The 23,381-nt window shown below is 43.7% G+C and overlaps 1 protein-coding gene across 1 annotated transcript; it reads right to left on the bottom strand.

Moving 5' to 3' along the window:
- Nucleotides 1-11,194: 11,194 nt before the first annotated feature.
- On the bottom strand, nucleotides 11,195-17,828 carry GPR75 (G protein-coupled receptor 75). Its single transcript, XM_040994057.1, has 2 exons — nucleotides 17,653-17,828; nucleotides 11,195-13,149 (listed from the first exon to the last, which is right to left on the bottom strand). The coding sequence occupies exon 2, from the start codon at nucleotides 13,033-13,035 to the stop codon at nucleotides 11,413-11,415; it is 1,623 nt and encodes a 540-aa protein (XP_040849991.1). The 5' UTR covers nucleotides 13,036-13,149; nucleotides 17,653-17,828; the 3' UTR covers nucleotides 11,195-11,412.
- Nucleotides 17,829-23,381: the final 5,553 nt, after the last annotated feature.

Raw genomic sequence — 23,381 nt, 5'->3', positions numbered from 1 at the left:
AAAAATGCAACAAGTGTCTGTGTCTTTCTTTATCGCCGACTCCACGCACCCTTCCCGAGCTCTGAACTCAGCTGGAGCTGGACTCCGGCATGGTGTGCTTGCTGGACCAAGGACAAAAGCATTGGATGTGTTTTGACATCTCACCTGCACAACAGCCAGCAGGCTACCATTTTCCTGCCCGGTTAACAGCCCAGCCCTAGCCCGCCTGGACATTTGGACACATAACTGAAGAGTCCGGCCATCAGCCCGAGCTCTCCCCAAGGGTCTTAGCTAAGCTCTTCCCATTCCCCTCAGGCTCTCTGCCCTCTATCTCAACAGCTCAGCCTCAGAGTCCAGCCTCAGCCCAAATCCATCCCAGACTACACTGAAGGAGCTTTAGATCTAGTACAAGCTCTCCCATTATCTCTTCAGTCCAACTGCAGATCTGGCCCTGCCAAGCTGCTTCCCGCTGCTTTCTGCTATATAAGCCACAGGGCTGTAAGAGAATCAATCTCTCTCTCTTTCTCTCTCTCTCTGTCATGCATTTATAAAGGAGTGAGCCACTCCCAGTCTGGTTTTTTAATAAGACTTGTTCAGCTGTGCTGTCATGCTCTGTCTCCTCTCTCCTTCCAGTTTTTCCTTTCCATTGTTTTCCCCACCTATGAACACAGAACACCCCAAGTCCCAGGTCTTCTGAACTCATCAACACAAGGGCTTCTTTCGGGGCTCCCCTGTGAAGTGCAGAGTTTCCAGTTTCATTCCTCCTTGGAGTACTATCAGTAAGATCAGTTTGTACAGCTTCTCTGACAGCCACTGTTGTACAAACCAAGTAAATGATTGCGATTCTGCAAGCCCTCACAAATGAGAGGTTTTTTGATGCATTCACACATCAGGAGACCTGTCCTGGTCCACCAGCCCCAGGAGACAGGCATAAAGCCCTCTTTGTGAACTGCTCAGTACAGGAAGGCCCGTCCAGCTTGTGAACAAGCTACATTGTGCAAAACATCAGGCTTTGCATGAAGATCGAGATTCCCACATTGAGAGAAATGAAAGATCTCCCACTCATCAGCATGCTGCAGGCAGCCCAGGGGCCAGGGAAACAGCAAATGGCAAACTTTCACCTAAATGGGACTCAGAGAAACAGACCACAGTTATTCTGACACCAATGAGGTACATTTACCAAAAACAAAACAAAAAATAGGACATCTGTGTCATGTAGTGCAGGGAAGGGAAATTTTGCCAGCTTGCTCTTAAGCAATGAAATGATATTTTTACTTTGGATTTATTAATCTCCAAGGCGCAGGACCTAAAAAGACTGCCTGTGAATTCTCTCTTACAGAAGGTAAAATTTCATTGACTTCTGCGTTTGCTCAAATGGCCATATACTCTAAAGTAATTAGTATTCCTGCTCCTCTACCTCCAAGAAGCAGTTACTTCTTTTCTCCTTTAATCCCTTTGTGGTTTCTGAAAAGTTTGTTTTTTGTCCTCAGTGACTTTGAACAGCTCAAAGTGCCAAGGAATTCCAGAGAGAATGGATGCATCTTGTCTTGGCAGCTCCTGGGCAGCCACAGTTCTCTCCTTTGGGAAAAGATACCCTTGGAGCTGGGCCATGGTCTGCAGGAACTGAGTGAACAGCTGAGAGAGGGACCTTGCAGAACTCCTAAATCAAGATAAAACCTGGATGATAATTATTCTGTCAAAAAAGAGAGGGTTAGAATAACTAACAAATGGGCATACTGCAAGCCAGCCAGAGAGATCTGGATTGACATAATTTCTAGGCTTCCCCCGTGCATTCATTATTCAATTCATTTATCCAATGCTTGTCCACTGAGAGCCCACTAAGACCAAGGATGACAAGTGAACTGAAATCTGTTTGCCTCAAAGTCATACATTAAAGCCCCAGTTCCCAAGATAACACTATTTGGAGATAAGGCCTGAAGAGGGACTGAGGTGAAATGCAGCCATGAGGGGAAGGCCCTTGTGACAGGATCGTCGTCTCTCCCTGAGAGAGCTGCCTTCCTCTCTCTTCACCAGGTAAGGCCATAGCAAGAAGCCAACTATCTCAAAGCCAAAACAAGAGGCTTCAGAACCAGCCAATGCCAGACTTACGGCTTACAGAACCATGAGAGGAAAAGCTTCTGTTATTTAAGCCTCCAGTGGGTGGTATCACATTGGTGCAGCCTGAACACACAAATAACGCATTATAAAAAGGTAGGGGGACAGACAGTGAAGGGATGAAGCCCCATGCTGAATATGGTGACCAGGAACGGCCACTGTAAAAGAGCACTCCAGGACAACACTGGGATGTGTGAGAAACAGACAGCCAGTGCACCTGCTGCACCCTGGTCAGGGTGCAAACGCAAGGAAACAGACACAGAGAACGAACAGAGCCCGAATGGCTCAGGCAACACAGGCTGTGGCAATGACCTGAGCTGGTTCTAATGGAAAGCCACTGGAAGGTTGTGAGGATCACTACTACAATAGAAACAAGACAAAAAGTAAGAACAGGCACTGGGACATGGCTGTGAGGCTGATTTAATACCTCAAGTGAGAGGTTTGGGGTCAGTGCAGTGGCAAAGCAAGCTGAGCCTCTAACTGCAGCTGCTGGCATCCCATTTGGGCACTGAAAGACTTCATTGCTCCATTTCCAATCCAGCTCCCTGGTAATGTGCCTTGGAAAACAGAGGGGGGACAGCTTAAGTCCTTACGCACCTGCACACATATAGGAGACCTGCAAGAGGCTCCTGGTCCATGGCTTTGGACTGGCCCAACTCCAGCCATTTGGGGAGGGAGGCAGTGGATGGAAGATCTCTGTCTCTCTCCTTCTCTCCATAATTGTATTAGGGTCGGGCCCCATTACTGAGTCTGCATGGTTCTGGAAGGAGGTGGAGCGATACAGCCATGTGCACCTTGTCTCTTGCCTATGATTCTCTGTGACATCCAAGGACTGCTCCAACAGGAAAGCCCTCACCTCCAGAAGAGGTCCCTAGACCTTGGAACTTCAGAACCAGGAGTCTAAATAAACCTATTATTAATTAATTCATTAATTTAGAGAGAGAAGATATTTCCTTTTTTAAAGATTTATTTAATGTTTATTAGAAAGGCAGATTTACAGAGAGAAGGAGATACAGAGAGAAGGATCTTCCATCCACTAATTCACTCCATGGGTGGCTGCAGTGGCCAGAGCTGAGCTGAGCTGAAGCTAGAAGATAGGAGCATCTTCCAAGTCTCCCACACAGGTACAGGATCCATGGACCTTGGACCATCCTCTGCTGCTTTCCCAGGCCACAAACAGGGAGCTGGATTGAAACTAGAGCAGCTAGGACATGAATTGGCACTCATGTGGAATACCAGTGCATGCAAGGCAAGGACTTTAGCTGCTAGGCTATTGTGCTGGGCCCAAACCTATTTTTTTTAAAGATTTATTTTTATTATTTTTTTTATTGTAAAGGCAGATATATAGAGAGGAGAGACAGAGAGGAAGATCTTCCGTCCAATGATTCACTCCCCAAGTGAGTGCAACGCCTGATGCTATGCCGATCCGAAGCCAGGAGCCTCTTCCGGGTCTCCCATGTGGGTGCAGGGTCCCAAAGCTTTGGGCCGTCCTTGACTGCTTTCCCGGGCCACAGGCAGGGAGCTGGAAGGGAAGCGGGGCTGCCGGGATTAGAACCGGCGCCCATATGGGATCCCAGGCATGCAAGGTGAGGACCTTAACCACTTGCGCCACCGCGCCGGGCCCCCAAAACCTTTTTTTACAAAATAAATTTAATTAATCGGCCTCAAGTATTTTGTTAATAAAAAGCTGTCTATATTAATATAGCTTCCTTCTTCAACTGGAGCAGGAATGCAAGGGGTTTCTTTAAGGGAATCACAGACATATTTCATCGATAGAAAAGAGAAACAATTCCTCTTAGTAAATAGCAGAGAAAAAGTGTATATCTAAGAAAATAAAAATTTCGTAACAGTGTCCAAGCACACAGTGCCATTGAACTGTGACTGAAGTATGGTATTGAAAGAGGAGACGCCACCATCTGGCCTGATAAAATAACGAAAACTCACACCTCTACTCAGATCTGGATGGATCCCTGAAGATCCACTACCACTGCGCCTTCAGAGGCCAGCACCATGGACAGCAGTAAGAGGACCAGTTCAGAAGGGTTCGCCTTTCAGTTCCCAGAAGTGAGCTGTCTGAAAAGGCTACAGGGTGTTTCTTTGCAATACCTCATGCTGGTTTTCTCTTTGCAGCTATACATTCCATTATTACATTTTTCCACATTAGAAAAGAATTCCTACCTTAAATGTTACCAGGGAACACTGCTCCTGGATTTGAAGAGTTGGTAACCCAGGAATCGTTCCTAACAGTGCTTTCAAAGAAGCAATTGCATGGCTTGCGTATGGCTGAATTATTTAGTTGTGCTCCTAGTAGGTCCATGGTGATTAAGGCTGGGTTGCTGGGGTGTACTGCTGGAAAGTAGCAAAGTCTTTTTGGGGTAGGTCCTGGTGAGAGGCCTTCGGTTGCGGAGGGTGTGAGGTACATCTTGTGCCTTTGCTTTAGCGGCTCTCACAGGAGGGTGTGCCCCAACCCCGCTGAACCCAGGTTGAGAAGCAGTCTCTTGGCTGCTCTTACACATGCTCCCCCCTTCACCTTCCACCCCTACATGAGCTGATGCAACCAAGGGACACTAGGTCTGTGCTATACCATGGGAAGGGAACGTTCAGCCTTCAAAACACCATTGGATATTTGTAATCACAGTTATCTTAGCTACCAGTGCTACAATTGGAGAATATTTTGAAAAGTTTATGAAAAAATTGAATTTAATGATGTTTATTTGGGTAAAGAAATGTAATGATGTTATTTAGGTAAAGAAATGTTAAAATTAATGCATAGCTTTTTTTTTTACAACAGGCATTTTCCATAAACTTTTTGAGAATATCGCTACCATCACACATAACAAAATTTGTGGATTAGAATAGTACTGGAAGTCTTAGCCAGGACAGTTAGACCAAATAGGTAAGAATCATCAAAACTGAAAGGGACTGTCTGTTTGCAGACAACATGAAAAAATAAAGATGCCATCAGAGCAATGTTAGGACTAAAATATGAGTTCAGTAAAGTTACAAGATACAAAAATCAACATACAAAAATCAGTAGTATTACACGTCAAGCACAAATCATTGGAATTTACTAATCATAAAAATTACTTCATGTACAATAGCTACCAAAAAAAATGAAATACTTAGGAATAGACTTAACCAAGAAGGTGGAAAATTTTAATCTGAGAATTACTGATGAAAAACCAGAAGAAGACACAATAAACAGGAAAACATCAAATGCTCATGAGTTGGAAGAATATTTAAATGTCCATACTACCCAAAGTGATCTACTATGGAAAGAAACCAATGCAGTCCTATCAAAATTCCAATGGTAATTGTCACAGAAATAAAAAAATCCTAAAGCTCACGTGTAATTATAAAACAGCCCAAATAACTGAAACAACATTGAGCACAAGGAACAAAGCTAGAAACATCATACTACGCGATTTTAAAATTGACTTTACAATCAATACAGCATAATGTTCACATAAAAATGGACACACAGACCAATGGAACAGAATAGAGAGCCCAGATAATAATATAAGCATTTATGATCAAATGGATTTTTGACCAAGGACAATACACAATGTGGAAAGGTGCTGCCAAAACTGCACTTACAAGCAGGAAAATTATGTTGGACTCATTTCACTACAAGCTGAAAAATCAATGAAGATGGGCTGAAGACCTAAAAGACCTGAAACCACAAAACTACTAAAAGAAAACATAGAAGAAAAGCTCCATATCTTAGTTCTCACAACAACAATTTTATATGTCTCTAAAAGCAACAGCAACAAAAGCAGAAACAGGTAAATAGAACTATACCAAGCTACAAAGCTTCATGGCAAACAGCATACTAAACAGAGTGAGCCGATGACATAAAGAATTGAAGATATTTTCAAACCATGTGCCTCATCAGAAGAATAATCAAAATACATAAGAAATTTAAATAATTAAGTATCAAGGAAAAACACCTGATACAAATGGACAGGACTGGCACTGTGCTACAGTGGGTGAAGTCAGCAACTGTGGCATAAGCATCCCATCTCAGAGTATTAATTTCAGACCTGGCTGTCCTCTGGTCGACCCCTACTAATGCACCCAGGGGACAGCAGATGATGGGGGACTCAAGGAGCTGAGTTCTTACTACCAAGGCTGGAGACCTAGATGGAATTCTTGGAGCTAACAGCTCTCAAACACAGGTTAACTCAGCCCTGACTAATTTGGCCATTTGGGGAATGAACCAGGGAATGAAAAAAATTGAGCTGGTGTGCTCTCTCTATTTCTCAGTCTGTATTTCTGTGAGTGTATTTCTGATTTTCAAATACAGAAATTTAGGGCCAGCATTGGAACAGAAGTGGAGCAGCAGGGACTCGAACCGACACTCATAAGGGATGCCAGTGCTACCGGCAGAGGCTTAACCCACTACAGCATGGTGCTGGATCGCTTTATGCATATTTGAATATTTTCATGACAAAATATTGAAAGTGAGCTAGAAAGCATAACAACAACAACAAACTAGGCAAATATAGCCTAAGAGTAGTGTCAATTCTGAAAGGGAAGTATGTGGGTAGGAATGCAAACAATAAGAGTTCTAATGTTGAAAAAACTGCATGATCCACAATGAGAAAATATTGCACATAAAAATTCATGTTTACTTCAAAAATGAAGGTCTAGGAGCTTTACTGTCTCAGGGATAGACAGAACTGACCCAGCAATTGCAATTACCAGTGTATATGTGAGCTGATGGGGGTGATGGACTGAGCCAGACTCCATACCGGCAAGTACACACGAAAAATCACGTTTGGGATCACTTCAGAAGAGGTTTCTTTGGGTATCCTTGCCCCCAATTGAACAATTAGAACAGAATTCCAACCATGGGCAGAATGGCAGACTTGGTGGTCTGACCATGCAGTGAATGTGTCAGAGCTGGACCTCCTCAGTGGAAGGCACAGTGGTGAACGGCATGCCCAAACGCACATGGAGGATGTGGCAGCCTGTTGGGGTTTGCAGAAGATGTCTGGCACCACAGCAGAGGAAGGAGGGCAGAAAGAGTTTGACAACTATCCCAAATCAAGCGATGACAGCAAAAATCTGTGTGAATGGAGACTCTAAGGTGGACTATGTCAGCCAATGAACCTTGGAACGAGTTCCTCATTGTTGGATTGGCCAGATCGACAGCATCTCACAACTATCAAAACCATCTGAGCAGGTCCCCCTGAGCATGGTTTTACATAGGGGACCCTGGGATGACATAGGGTAGCTGTTCCCCATTCCTGAGTACTGGGGTGGTTGGCAGGCTGGGTATGGCTTCTCCACTTGCCTCCTCCATTCCCCCAGATGCAGAGGGGAAGGAAATTTGGAAGCAGTGGTCCCAACCATTTTCCCCTAATCATTGATCCTTCCCACTCAGATCAACTATGTAAATATCATCAAAAAATAAAACTGCATTGTGGAAATTTTAAAAAATGTTTAAAAGTATTAAAATATTTGAATGGTCAAATATAAACCCAATGAAAACCTGCCTCCAGGGGTGGACAGTGTGGAGCAGGTTAACCTGCATCCCATATTTGAGTGCCTGGGGCCAAATTTTGCTTCTACTTTTGGTCCAGCTTTCTGCTAATATCAAAGGCACAGAAAATGGGGAGCAGAGGGAGCAAATTACTATACACCAACCACAATTTCCTAACCAGCTACAGAAGCACAAAAAATCAGTATTGATCCAGGATTTTCTTTATCATATTGTGTCTATGTATGTATCTATGATGCATTTTTAACCAACTTCCTTCTACCAATTCCCCCAACACTTGATACAAATATTGGTAGCAAGCTTTATAATTTATGCCATCGGTTACAGAACATCAAGTTAAAACAATCTCTGAAATAGAGAAGTAGAATCTAACTGATTCAATTTGCAGTTTCTCTCTGGAAGAGGCGAAAGGCTTCATTATTTCAAGAAGAATGGTGCCATCATTATTGTTATTCTTTGGGATTATGGCTGGAGGTCTGTATCCTAATGTTGAGTACCAACAACGTGAATTGCTGTGCATGTAATAGAAAGTCAGCAACCATGTTGAACATCCTTTTAAACATAACCCTTTCACTGTAACTACATGGGAAAAGTTATAGATGCAAATTAAGTCCTTCTAACTGAATGTATGACTTCAAAATTCTCTGCAGTGGCATTTCAGCTACTTTCTTGGCACTACTTAGGGAGGCTTGTTGTGTAGGCAATGGCAGTTACAGTAGGTGCCTAATTTCTGGGTGGCAATTTTAACAGTGTCCTTGAAGTCAAAAGTCTAAGTTAAGCTTCCAGTCTCCCTCCCATCCTTGCTGTGGAGGAACCATTAGTGTTTCTGGCTGGTCAGCCAGTAGCGTCTATTGCAGAATCTTTCTGGAAACACATCATAGAGCTCTGTCCATCTAATTATCTGTAGACATCAAATATCTCATAGTGAATCCGATCTTACTTATCTCTCTGAATCTTAAAATCCAGCTCTGATGAATAGGGAAACTAAAAATTCCAAAGTTCTCTCTCTCTCTTTTTTTTTTTCTCAAGTTGATTTCATGTTAAGGAAATTACTGAAATGTTCATTTAGGACTCTTCCCACTAGGCGATAAGTACTCAATCACCTTTTAAGTTTTATATTCTTGGTTAATTTGAGCACATGTACTACCAAATGGGGTGAAATTATTTCATCTCTTCACAGGAAAATACTCTGGCTCTCCCAACAAACTACTATTGTGTAAACATGATCATTGCCATGTTCTGAAACAAAGTTAATATACTACAATCCGGTGTTCAGAAATGTTAGGATTTTCAGTATTTTATTTTCCAAACATTATTTTAAAAGAACATTTAAAGGCATCAGAAATACAAATCTGGCCTAATGATTAACATAGGAACAATTATTATAAAATGTTTTAAGTACATCACACACATTGCATCACAGTAAAGCATCAAGAGAACATCAAGAGAACTCAATTACCACATCCCATTAATGAATCATATTCAACTGAATTCTCATCTCTAGTTCTCATTTAGCCCTTATGAAAAGTGATATATGTCTGTCTATACCTGTAATACAACACAGGTATACAAAGACATATATAACTCATGAACAATAAGTTATATGTGTCTAGCTAGACCTATATTATCATGATCTAGACCTAGCTAGACATATGTAAACTTATGAAGCGACAAGTTTTGTATCTATATATCTATATCTACAACTATAGATATAGATAAGGAGGGAAGTGAAGAATCTTGTTCCCCTATGTATTTCATGCAAGTTGATTCAGTAAGATTGTATGCACATAAAGAGACTGAATACTTTCCATCCACATATTTCATTTTCTTTATGCTATAGTTCTTAAGTCCCAAAGATGGACTCAATATTAATCAATTTGTCTCAAGTCCAAAGATCTTACAGGAAACCTGGCATTTAAAATTTTACCAGTAGAAATTACTTTTGTTTTAAGCTTTTATTAAATCACATTTAAAATGCCTAGACAGAAAAAGAGATATATTACTTTAAAAGTATGAACCATCTTCTTGATAAATGTTGTTAATTACAAAGCAGTTTGGCATATTAGAATACATAATAGGATGTGAGTTTTTTTAAAAAAGTATATTTTCTAATTTGCCACAATTCCTCAAATGATCTTGGAAGAGAATATTTAACTTACTATTTGATTTCTTAATTCTTTGTCTAAAAGACATAATATATTAACCTATCTTATGGGAATATCAACAAATGAAAGTAATATGTATTAAAGATATAAAATTACAATTGAAATAGGCAATAGTGACTTCCAAAAAATAGGAATTAATTACTTGAAAAATTGGGAGAGTGGATATTTTCTCTTTTTATAAAATTTGAGAGCAAAAATAAAAGGAAAAGAAGAGAGAAGAGAGGGATTTGGGAAGGGAAGAAGGATGGTAAAACAGTTGAATTCAAAAACAAAATAAAATCTAGGCCTCATATTTGAATCTCAGAAATTGAACTAACTGCCCAATACTGGAAGGGCACTACAAACAGAGTCCCTTTCATCCAAAGAAACTAAGTGCATTCCAAGTTACAACAATAATGGTTTAGCTAACAGTTTTTAAATACAAACTTTTGTATCTTGATGCTCATCTATGTCTAACAGTTACAGTTTCGAAGTTCTAGTCAGTTCAAATGCTAATGGTATAATGAAAAATATTCTTACATTAAAACATGGATTTGCAGGGGTTAGGCTATCACAGAGCACATAATAAAATTAGTTTCAGAAATAGAAATATTTAATCTATTTTTTCCTCATTACCCATTTCCAATTTAAGATTAGTGGAAGCAAGGTAGAATCAGTAGTTTGAAAAGAGATAATCTTGAGGATTTTTCTACCACAACAATCAATAAAGTGACAAAAATAAATGATCTCTAAATAGTTATCTGAATAGTACCAAGTGATTACTAAGCTCCTCTCACACAGAAGGAAATATAAATCAAACGTTCCCAGCCTCATTTCTAAGCCTAGCTAGACAACAGTAGAGACTGGCCACTGCGTGATGGCAGCCGTGTTGCTCCCAGTGGCACAGCACCAGCAGTGCCTGCAGCAATGCTTGCTCTCCCAGCTACAGTGGATGTCCTCTAGAGTGTTCTTGAACAGGACTCTTGGATAACTTTACTTTTAAACAGAGTGAGTCACTTCAAGAAGCAAAGATACCTTTAATTTTAAAAGACTGATCAAGCTACTCGACACAAAATAAAGTCTAAATAACAAAAGACAACAATTGTAATATTTGACTGTCTTATGTAAGGAAAGTACCTACTGCCTGTGTGAGTACTTTTGGTAAGGAGAGAATTACAGGTGACACACTCAAATCAACTTATCATCAAAATAGCATATTATTTCCCAGGTTATTACTCTACAGAATAAAAATTCATAATTCAGCTAATTAAAGCACTCGTAATACCTCAGCAAGGATTGTATCTTCACGTTCTTCTAAAAATTAAAAAACATAGAGCTATGAAATCTATAATATTGACTCAAAGAATCATACTCAGTTGATTTCCTACTTTAACAGGTGATTTTTCCTGGCCCACTCACAGGTATGGTTAAAAAAGATGGGAGCACAGGTCAAGGTAAAGGTCTAAATAAACTTTCAGATGAAATCTTAAGCTGTCAAGAAACTATAAAGCAAACCAATAGATAGTATTTCAGGCAAAAGAAAAGTCTTCATTGTCAATTCTTTAGCAAAATCATTAAATTCTGATCTGATACTGATGCCAAAAAGTTAAGAAAGACTCAGTATATGACAGTGAATCACTTACAGAAGATTCTGTAGCCCCCATGAGTTTAAACAGAGGGGACTGGAATCTGTTTAGCTGATGTGCTATCATATTCCTGCAACAAGTCATTAGTGGTGTGATAATGCATGGCAATGTACGAGTTGGCAAATCCGAAAGAGTTCACTGGCTGCAAGGTACATGGGCTGCTCTCCCCCTGGGAAGGGCTACTGTTATAGATACTGTAGTAAGGTTCAATCCGTGTGTTGATGGGGGTCGAACTGCTCTGGCCGCAATGTTGGTGTCCAGCAGAGATCTTGGGACTCACCATACTTTCCTTCGAATGACTTGGGCCACAAGCCTGGTCCACAAATTTTTTCTGTGGCTTGGGAGACAACATGTAGGCGGAATTTGTTTCATGATGTGAGGATTTGTTTCTGTTGACTTCCAAGTTCCCTTTTCCCATGGCTCGAAGTCGAGTCTTTTGTTTGCAGCAGAAGAAGCCCAGGCCTATGTATTGGAGGCACCAGAGCACTTTCCTTCTCAGTCCTGCACTGTTCCGGGAGTAGATAAAAGGGTTCAGTCCTGACTTGAGAAAGATAAGGGTAAATCCAAGAAGTTCAAACTGGTAAAGGATGAAGCTTGCACTGTTAGACAGAACCACCTGAACCAAGGAAATCCCCAGTGGAAGACAGCACACCAGGACTGACAGCACAATGACCACACAGGTGACCACAGCTTTGGAATCCTTGGCCGTGGAGAGGTTGATGGCCGATACCAGCTGCAGTCGGCTGGCTGCAGGAGTTGGCAGATGGATGGGACTCTTGGTGTATCCATGGGTCTGTACATGCTGCAGCTTGTTGTAATGCTGGTTCCTATACAGGGCCGGCATGGTACACTGGATGGGCTCTCCACCCCCTTTCACGTGGGTCCCCATAAAAGGGTGTGGTCTGGAAGCATCAACTGTGATGACAGGGGGACACTTTCTTACTTGAGCATTCCTCCTCAGGGTCTGAGCAATCATGATGTAAGAGACAGAAACCACAGCTACACAGAAGGTGAAGTCGATCACGTAGAGAGATAGAATGGCTTTCCCTTCTCCAGGCATTAGACTGGACATGGGGAGACAAAGATGAGACTTGTTGGTTTTCAGGGTAGCCAAAGTAGCCAGGGTGAAGCTGGTGGCCCAGAGTAGCAGAGTGAGGAGCAAGGTGCAGGGGAAAGAGGAGGACCGATTTGGCTGCTTCCCCAGCACCATGCGGAGCCGGTGCAGGGCAATCACTGCCACTGTCTTGAGGGACATGATGATGAAGCCTGAACTGGTGAGATGGAAGGTGAAGCAGAAAGCATCTGGGATGTTCCTGGCTGAGCTGAAGAACAACACAAAGGTGAACATGGGGGCAGTCACTCCGCAGATGAAGAGGTCACAGAAGGACAGGTTCAAGATCATGAAATCAAAGTTGGTTCTGAATTTCCTGAAGGCCGGATCAAAGAAGGACAAGAAGACAATGAAGTTGCCATATGAGCCCAGGCAGAAGATGACGGTGAGTAGGAAAGTGCAGGTCACCAAGGTGGCTGTGTGGATGAGATCCTGAAGATCCTCCTGCAGAGAGGAGCTGTTTGCTCCCCGCCAGGTAGGCATGGGGAGCGCGGTGGCATTGGAGGTATCCTCAAGGGGGTCTGTCGAGTTCATCCTCAGAGAGAAATGCCCCTTCCTGCTGTTCTCCAGAAATGTTCAGTGGGAAGAGTCAGGGCTTCAACTCACAGATGAGTGATACGTGACAAAAGAGGCCCAAGGCAGATGAGCCTGCACATGGAAATGCACACCCAGAAACAAAAAGCAGTTAATACTAGGGTCTTTATTTTTGTTTTCCCCCAAAGTGCTAGACTCTTTCAGCTCTGATCTGGGATACTGAAAGCGTTTCTCCTCACAAAGTCCAACTGTGAAAAGACAAAAACACCTCAAAATAACTCCATCCAACTAATGTTCACTTATTATGACACGGTAGATCTCAAGTGGGTTTTAAGTCTCACCTGGAGAACAGGTTAAAATGTTTCAGCATCACATGGAGAGTAGATTCCTGGATCTTACCCTTGAGATTCTGACGGAGGGATGTGCAGGTGTCACTTTGAGCACTGTTTCCATGTCAGATACTTGAGTTATACAGAGCTATAACCTCTCCTCCAGAGATCACAGTGTGGGAAGGAGACCCACCCACAGAAGTTATTACAGCCTAACGTGGCTTCAGGGTGCTGGGGAACTACGGCAGAGGAGAAGCTAATTCAGTCTATGGACAGAGCTGCAAAATAATGAAGGGGGTGCTGCAGCTAAGTAGCAGCATGCTGCGTGAAGGGCAAGGGACAGGGAGCCGCGACGGTCTTAGAAAAGAATGGTCTTTCCAACAGAGACTGAGGCAAAACCATGTGTGTCCAATATGCATATTGTAGCTGTATGATGACATCCTTCAGACAGTTCCTATAAATTACTAAAAACATTCAGCCCAATCTCCCCTAGAGAAAATCCCTTATTTTTCACAGTATTTATAATTTATGCTCCCAGCTTGGGATTTCTTGGCCAACCTCTTATCTTTCTTTGGGGTTAGAAACAAAACAAAAGCTACTGTCTGGACAGCATTTGTGTGTGTGTGTGGGGGGAAAGCGTAGAAAACAACAAAGGAATCTTGGGAATTACATTCCAAATTAACAAAGGGCAAAGCTGTGTTTTGTAAACTCTGAGTTGCCAGGAGAATGTGCTACCATTTCTCCAACAACAGTGCCTTCCTGATGACACCAGAGAGAGGCAGGTGGCCACCCCCACGTTCCTTCCCTCAGGTGACAGCGACAACATATACACCGTATGTTCGTCCTGAGGGCACTGAGATGAGAAAGACCTTCCTGCTCCCTCTTTCTGCTTTAACCTTTCTCCCCCATTCTGAAATAAGATTTACTGTACATTTACACAAATCTTCTATGAAGTCCCAAAGCCCCAATCCCCCCGGTGCTCAGCTTCCTCCCCAGGCTGCACTGAGCGGGACTGATCACGCTGTTGGCACTTTGCTCCTGAGAACTGAACAGCATTTGTTCTCATTCAACACTGAGGAATAACCAAGGTTTTGGGAGGTCCAGGACTGAAGATGTTTTGGAATATTTAGCCACCAGCTCAAGGCAGATCCCAGAGGCATCTGATGTTAACCCCTTTAGTTGTTGGATCACTGAATCATAGAGCAAAAGGCCAGGTGAGAAAGGAGGACTCCAGCTATGGTCTTACTCAGGACAGAAGTCTCAGCAATGAACACACAGGTGAGACCACACCAGAGAGTATCACACACACATCAGTCCTGAGAGACCCACGTACCTAGCTGGAGTCTTTCATTAATGCATTGTTAACAGATATACAGAGCAGGCCACAACCAGATAGTGAGCTTCTCCACCAGAAAGTGAGACCAGCGTCTCTGCACTTTCCTTTAGAAAAATCCATGAGAGAGAAAAGTATAAATTCTGAACTTTTGTTTCATGATGAATAGCATTAAAAGAAATATTCATAATTTTTATAATTTATACTTAAAGACTATAAACCTGCTTCTAAATACTATGCTACCTATGTAGTGAGAAAGACAATTTTTCATGGTTTTAAAAAATTTGTTAACTAAAGGACTGGGGCTAGCTTTATGCAAGGGGAAGCAGAAGAGAACAACCAAAATAAGAAGGCAAGAAGTGGGCCTGGAGCGATAGCATAGTGGTTAAAGTCCTTGCCTTGCACACGCCAGGATCCCATATGGTTGCCAGTTCTAATCCTGGTGGGCCTGCTTCCCATTCAGCTCCCTGCTTATGACCTGGGAAAGTAGTCGAGGACGACCCAAGGGACCCTGCACCCATGTGGGAGACCAGGAAGTGCTCCTGGCTCCTGGCTTCAGATTGGCACAGCTCCCACTGTTGTGGTCACTTGGAGAATGAACCATCAGATGGAGGATCTTCCTCTCTGTCTCTCCTCCTCTCTGTATATCTGCCTTTCCAATAAAAATAAATAAATCTTTTTTTTTACAAAGGCAAGAAGTACAGAGGTGAAAACAATTTGAACAGCAAGCCCATTGCCCCCAGCCAAGGGTTGCCTCTTGAGAAGGAGAGCAATGAATAGGGTTGAAGAGCAACACAGGAGTTTGGTTCTGAGGGGAAGTTGGAAAGCTGTCAGCCTAGAACCATGATGATCAGAGAAACAAAGGGTAAGTAGATAGTAATGAAGAGACAAAATGATGGCAGTTATGAAGAACCGAGGCTAGAGGACAAAAGGCAGGGGAGCTGCTTCTCAAAGAACAAGTGAGAGATGAAACCCAACATCATTTGAGGAAAAAATGCAAGATCCATGGTCCAAGGAAAAAAAGTTGATTTGGAGGAGTGAAGGAAAAGCTTTTACTTTTGGGGCAGTTGCACGTTTTCAATCATTTTTGGGCATTTTCAGTAAATTTGAAAAATAAAGGCAAAGTCAGGTTATGAAAGAATGACAACATGGTTACCAGCATCGTCATTATTATATTCGTTTTATCAAGTGCTCATCAGGTGCCCGGCAGGGTTCTTAGTGCTCCATGCTTTCACTACGGAATCCTCACAACAACCCTGAAAGGATTAGTGTAACATTTCCATTTTGAAGATAGGAAACTGAGTCAGAAAGCCAGCATGGGGCAAAGTGGCTGATCACTGATTTGAGTCTCCTCAGCTGCTCTTCAAAGCCCTTGCTCTGCCACCTTGAAACCAACAGCAGAGCAGGCAGTGCAGTCAGGGGTCCCTGGACAGCAGACAGTCACCAAGCTCCAATGCAATGGCAGCTTATTGCATGCCAGGGACTTACACTAGAGGCTTGACCCAAGCTGTCGAACCTCAATTCATTCCCACAGTAATTCGATGAAGCAGCCACTGATTGCAACCCCTTCTGACAAAAGGGAGTTCTTGGAACCCCAAATTCTAAATATCTAGGTCTATCTACAGACACAAAATCCTCTTAGGTATCTTTATGGAAAGCTTGGTCATGAAAGGTTCTATATAAGGTAATTACACATTACTTCTTCTGGGGCAATCAGGAAAAAAGATATCAGAGACTAGAAAGGAAAAGAGAGGAAAAGCAAAAGATGGATCAGAGGAGTAGAATTAGGCAGAGTCGGAGAAGCAAGGGGAGGTCTTGGTACCAACTCCTGGGACTTGTAGAAAGACGGGGCTGGGGTCACAAATTAGAACAACCTGACAATGCAGGGGAGCAAATTAATACCCATTTGCTACTCCTCAATGATACACTACCAAAGCCATCTTTGGTGCAAGCATACAAGCTACACTTTACTACGCTGGGACCACAAACAGGCCGTGGATGAGACAGGCCCTGGAAGAGCTGGTTAACACCATTAACTCAATGAGCTTTTAAGCTGAAACATGCCTTAAGCATGCTTGCTTAGCATTATCAAGAGACAATGAATTCACAGGCAGCTGACTGCAACTGAGGGATCATAAAGTAACTAGTAAAGAAGTACAAGAAAATGCATTGTCCAATGGCAATGATTTCTCATGTAAGGGCTGCTGTTTTGCTCTGATCTTTACTAACCACAATAACATTTTTATGAGCTTTTATGACTAAATTCATGATCTAGATTCTTCTCCCCCATTCTTCTTTCTCAAGGCCTAAATCCCCCTAGGGGAGGCACTTCCAAAGCCTAATAAGCCTCCCCAGACAGCAAGGTTCTCAATTGTAACTATTCCCATGGCATTTGTATTGATTCGGAAAACCTAAGGGAGGTTGGATAACTCACCCAAGGTCAGTAAGATTCAAGCCAGATGTAGCTGAAAGCCCTCTTTCTACCTCTTCAACTATCACTTGCAGCCTGAAACAGCTGACGGGGGCGGATCATCTGCTGGGAGGGATGGGAAGCTACCCCCTCCCGCCCCCTCCCAGCCCGATGACACAGATGGTGGGCTCGGTTCTCCAGCGCAGAGAGACTAGCGGGAAGGGAGGTCGCTCCAGGCGGGGGCGGCCGACGGGTGGGGGCTCCCCGGGGCGGGGAGAGGTGATGTTGAGAAGGGCCTAATCCAGGGCCCAGAATCTTGTGAGGAAATTGGTTGACTGTAGGGTGGAGAGGGCTCAGGCAGGGCGGGGGGCTGCTGGGCGCGGGCGAGGACCGGCGAGATGGCCTCTCCGCAGGCCGCGCCGTGGGGACAGGTGCGCGGCGGCCGGGCGCAGCTCTGCCGCGCTCCTCGTCAACTCGCGGCCTCCCGACCCGGTCCTCTCGCAACCGTGGGGTCGTTCCCCCTCAAGGAGTCCGCGGCCTCTCACCTGCCGGGTGGGCGCAGCGCCGACCCTCCTCCTCCATCTCGCAGCCGACACCTCAGCTCGGCCCGCCGCCCCGTAGGATGCGGGGCCCGAGGCACCGTCGCCATCGCCGCCATCGCCGCCGCCGCCTCCGCGCATCCCGGGAGCCGCGGTGAGCCGGGGGCGCGGAGGCGCCGTCAAGGAGCCGCCCCCCTTCGGCCGGCGCCCCCTCGTGTTCCACCTCGTGCCCGGGGCCCGGACGCTCCCGCCGCGCGCGCGTGGGGCCCTTGAGTTGCAAAGAAAGGCCAGCGCAGGAACAGAGGGGGCACACGGCAGGGCCGCGGGTGGCACAGCGCCCCCCCCAGGGAGGCCTTTGCCGCAGAGGAGGGCGCCGTGAGGCGGGCTGCCGGCGTCCGGGGCTTGCACGGGGGTCGGCCCGGGCCTCCCCGCCCGCCGCCCAGCTCCCTCAGGAAAGGCTGTCAGGCCGGCCTGCTCAGCGCAGCGCCTCAGGAGACTTTGGAAATGTAGGAGTCGTCCAGTTCAGAGTTTTGTCATTCTAGCAATGTAAATCAAACCAGCTTGAAGTACTAGTGAACTTCACTGAGGGAACACAACCCTGCTAGGAAAAAATAAAGTTGATAAGGCAAAAGCAAGTGTTGTTAACTGCAATCTCTAAATTTGCAAACGGAATTACCAGAAAGTACGGATAATTTTATTCATCCAATTTCTCTCAGGTGCTTTTGACAATAACACACACACACACTACAATGCAGATCGATACATTTTGAACAAAACAAGTGTTGGAGCCTCTTCATTTTGGAGTGGGTACCTGGTTGTGATGTCAATGTCCTATGTCAGAGTGCCTGGCTTTGGCTTAGCTCCTACTCACGCAAATCCAGCAAGCCACCAGGTGATGGTGCAATTGGTAGGATTCCGGTTATTGGACACTGGCTTCAGCCCAGCCTTTGTGGATATTTGGAGAGTATGCCAGCATATGAAACGTCGTTTTGTCTCTGTCCCTCAAGTAAATAAGAAATTTAGATCCTGGACCTAAACATTTCTCTCCTAGAATGGCTCCATCAAAAGTTTTTTTTTTTTTTTAATTTATTTTTATTGCAAAGTCAGGTATACAGAGGAGGACAGAGGAAGAACTCCCATCCGATGATTCACTCCCCAAGTGACTGCAACAGCCAGAGCTATGCCGATCCGAAGCCAGGAACCAGGAACCTCTTCCGGGTCTCCCACACAGGTGCAGGTTCCCAAAGCTTTGGGCCGTCCTTGACTGCTTTCCCAGGCCACAAGCAGGGAGCTGGATGGGAAATGGAGCTGCCAGGACTAGAACCGGCGCCCATACGGGATCCCGGGCAACGTTCAAGGCAAGGACTTCAGCTGCTAGGCCACGCTGCTGGCTCCCCCGCCCCCACCCCCCATCAAATATTCAAAGCATGAGGCTGGTGCAATGGCACAGAATGCTAATCATTAACCTGCAATCTAGCATCCCATATGGGCATGTTATAGCTAAATGTTAGAATAATAAAATGCTGTTAGAATGATAGTATATTAGAATGCTAGCACGGAATGTTTTTGTTGGGCAGTGTGAGATTCCTTTGTGCTGAAATTACTACTACTTTGCTAGGCCAGGAGGTGCCTGGACTTTGGGAGGATTCTTCTTTAGTGATAAATCTGTTCTTTGCCGCCATGCAACTTTGTGAACCCAGGTGCAGGGGTCCCAGGAGCAGGAGGAAGATAAGTGTGTGAGAATGGGATGAGCCATAAAGATAATGGATATGGAAACGGAACAGGCTGCTTGTGTCTGAAGGCCATAAAAAATTAACATGTCTAAGGTTGCTATTTTTTATACTTTCCCAGCCCAAAAGGACCTATATAATCTTCTGTCTTGTGCAGACCGCACCGCTTGGCTAGCCTGTGTGCCCCAAGTACGGTCTGACCCCAGCCTGCTGGCACAATAAACTCTGTTTGCATTACCAGTGAGACTTTGTCATTCTCTGGGGGTTGACTAGTTTGTGCCCTGACGTTCCTTTAGCCTGGACTCTAACAGGCACAGATTGGTGTCCCAGCTGCTCCACTTCCTATCCAGCTCCCTGCTTGTGGCCTGGGAAATCAGTAGAGGATGGCTAAAATCCTTGGGCCAGGAGCTTCTTTGGGTCTCCAACATGGGTTCAGCAGGTGCAAAATCTTTCTCTTCTGTAAATGTGCCCTTCAAATAGAAATCTTTAAAAAGTTTTAAAGCATGAAGTTCTTAAAATGTGCATTGTCCTATAACTTGTGGTAAACTGAAAACCCTGACATTTCATGAGGGAATACTAAATAAATCAATCTTGACAAAAGTCCATAAAAATTAAAAGTTGGAAAAAATTTCTAAAAATATTTTTAGGAAGATTTGATTTTACTTACAGATAGACAGACACAGATACAGAGATCTCCCATTTGCTGATTCATTCTCCAAATAGCCGGATCCAAGATGATCTGAAGCCAAGCATGAGGAGCCTCTCCTGGGTCTCCTAAGTGGCTGGAGGGGCCCAAGGATTTGGGTCATCCTTTGCAGCTTTCCCAGTCCATAAGCAGAGAGCGTACTTGAAAGTGGAGCAGCTGGGACTAAAACTGGTGCTCATATGGTATAAATATGCCAGCACTGCAAATAGATTAGTCTACTGAGCCACAGCACCAGCCACCAGGAGAAACTTTCTTCATTAACCAAAATAAAATTACATCATCAATCTTTTTTTTTTTTTAAGATTTATTTTTATTGGAAAGGTAGATACATAGGCCACCAATGCACAGAGCTGAGCCAATCTGAAGCCAGGTGCCTCATTGAGGTCTCCCATGCAACAGCAGGGTCTCAGGGCTCTGGCCCATCCTCTATTGCCTTCACAGGCCACAAGCAGGTTTTTGGATGGGAAATGGAGTAACCAGGACACGAACTGGCATGCAGATGGGATCCTGGCACTTACGAGAATTTAGCCTTTGGATTATCGTGCCAGGTCCTCATCAGTCCCTTTTATCCCCACTATATCAGTTAGCAAATTAGAAAAGAACTTGGCAATGCCAAGTATTTTAAATCAAAGTTGGAAACAACTTTCTTGTTACTATATTCATGCATTATGGTACTTCAAGTTTGTAGAAAACAGAACTTAAAATTTCGTGCAAAAAAAAGTTGAAATCCATACTCAGTATTATAAGCTTTTCAAAATAATACATGTTTTGCACTAACATACTTACACCTAAACTTTCAACCATTCATATTAATTAGGTAAGTAAATTTGAACATTTGGAAGATGGCCCAATGCAGTAGCCTAGCGGATAAAGTCCTTGCCTTGCATGCACTGGCTCTAATCCTGGCAGCTCTGCTTCCCATCCAGCTCCCTGCTTGTGGTCTGGGAAAGAAGTCGAGGATGGCCCAAAGCCTTGGGACCCTGCACCCGCATGCGAGACCCAGAAGAGGCTCTGGGCTTTGGATCAGTGCAGCTCTGGCCGTTGCAGCTGCTTGGGGAGTGAATCAACATATAGATCTTTCTCTCCTCTCTCTGTATGTCTGACTTTCCAATAAATAAAAACGAATCTTAAAAATAACTGGAAAACTGCAAATTCTTTTTTTTTAAAGATTTATTTTTATTATTTTTTCATTGGAAAGGCGGATATACAGAGAAGAGAGACAGAGAGGAAGATCTTCCGTCCGATGATTCACTCCCCAAGTGAACGCAACGGGCCGATACTACTATGCCAATCCGAAGCCAGGAGCCTCTCTTCCGGGTCTCCCACGCGGGTGCAGGTTCCCAAAGCTTTGGGCCGTCCTGCTTTCCCAGGCCACAGGCAGAGAGCTGGAAGGGAAGCAGGGCTGCCGGGATTAGAACCGGCGCCCATATGGGATCCCGGGCGTGCAAGGCGAGGAGCTTTAACCACTTGCGCCATCGCGCCGGGCCCAAACTGCAAATTCTTTTAAGGATCTATTTAGAATCTAAAGATTAGCCCTTACAACGTTAAAATACACATATTTTCTAGTACCCTCATTGCTCTCTCTTCTGCCTAATTAACACTGAGTTTCAGATATGGGTCTGCATTCTCATTCCTAGTAAATTTACTGCCTCCTCAGGGTTCCTGCTCCATCAATCCCCTACCTTTCCAATGTACTGTACATTTTAAGAACCATTTGAGATAGTAGCCATCACCCAACTCTTTTTTTTTCCCTGAGGTCATTGGTAGAAAATTTAATTCATGGCATAGGGTTTGGAAGATTTATCAAGGTAAGTAAATTTCCCACATGCCCACATAATCCTGTGCACATCAATGAGAATCATGTAGGCCAGCGCTGTGCAACAGAACTTTCTGATGCGAAGTTCATGGGTGTTATTCAATATGGCAATCACTAGCCACATGCTAAAATAATCTCTTGAAATGTGTTTATTCAGACTGAGGAAATAATCTAATAGTTGGAGCTGGTGTTAACGGCATAGGTGAAACTGCAATCTGTGAAGCCAGCACCCAATGCGCTCGGGTTCGAGTCCTAAATGCCCCATTTCGCATGCAGCTTCCTGGTGGCACGACTGGGAAGGCTGCAAAGGAAGGGAAGTGCACAGGAGCTGACGTGGCAGCACAGCAAGTCACTGCCTGTGACACCACATCCCATGCTGGAGCACTGGCTGAGTCCTGGCTGCTCTATCTCCAATCTAACCGCCTGCTGATGTGCCTGGAAAGGGATCAGAGGAGACCCTGTCTCCTGGCTTCAGCCTGGCCTAGCACCAGTCATTTGGGGAGTGAACCAGCAAATGAAATATAACTGCCATGCAATAAATAAATAAATAAATCTTAAAAAAAAAAAAAAAAAAGAAATCCACAAGAATCGTTGCCTACACAACTGTCTTCCCCCTTTAATGAAGACAAAAGGCAGATGTTAAAAACAATCCATTTATTAGATTTTAAACTAGTTACACAATCGAAATAATCAATTTGGCACTACTCTATACAGGGATTATGCCTGTGTATGCTGACACTTAAATACTGTACCATGACCACTGCTGTGTTTAGGTCTGTACTGAGTCAATTAGCAAGTAGATACTAAAAAATATACTGTAGTGTTCCTTTAAAGGAAGACTGTACAGGTTGTGTTGCAAGATGACACTCCTCAATGTGTGAATTACTTCAATCTAAAGATGCTTTGCACTCTATTAACTTGTCATAGGTGTTAGCTTTTACAGATGCACACAAAAGTTACATAAAAAATTCAGACATTCTAATAATAAATGAACTAGAAAAAAAAAAAAAACCCCAAACAAAAAAAACACCAAAAAACAAAAAACCCCAATCCAAACAAAACCCCACACCTTCAGCTTTTATAACATAAAAAGATAAAGAAAATAATTTAAAAACACACAAAAGGCATTCAGTGGGCACAAAAGCCCAAAATTGCTATAATAAACACCTACATGTGAAATCTTTACAAATTAATTACACAATGGTGTTGTGTAAAAAGTTCCATCTGTACAAAGTCTTGCCAATGCTATGTCTACAGTTTATACAATCTTTTACACCTATGTAACATATATTAAACAAGTCAATTAAATATCAAGCCTTATTAGTCTTTCAACAATTCTGCAAGCAAAGGAAACAAAAAGGAAAAAAAAATCACAGAAATTCCGCAAACACAGCAGTCTTCCATTTAAGTGAAGTACAACAGTTTTCAAAGAGGGCTCAAACAATATATGGAAGGAATACAGGTAAAAATCAACCAGTCAGGC

The sequence above is a fragment of the Ochotona curzoniae genome, unplaced genomic scaffold (assembly GCF_017591425.1).
Source record: "Ochotona curzoniae isolate NIBS_2020 unplaced genomic scaffold, NIBS_Ocur_1.0 contig_883, whole genome shotgun sequence".
Classification (NCBI taxonomy): Eukaryota; Metazoa; Chordata; class Mammalia; order Lagomorpha; family Ochotonidae; genus Ochotona; species Ochotona curzoniae.
This window is presented reverse-complemented; position numbering and strand designations above follow the sequence as displayed.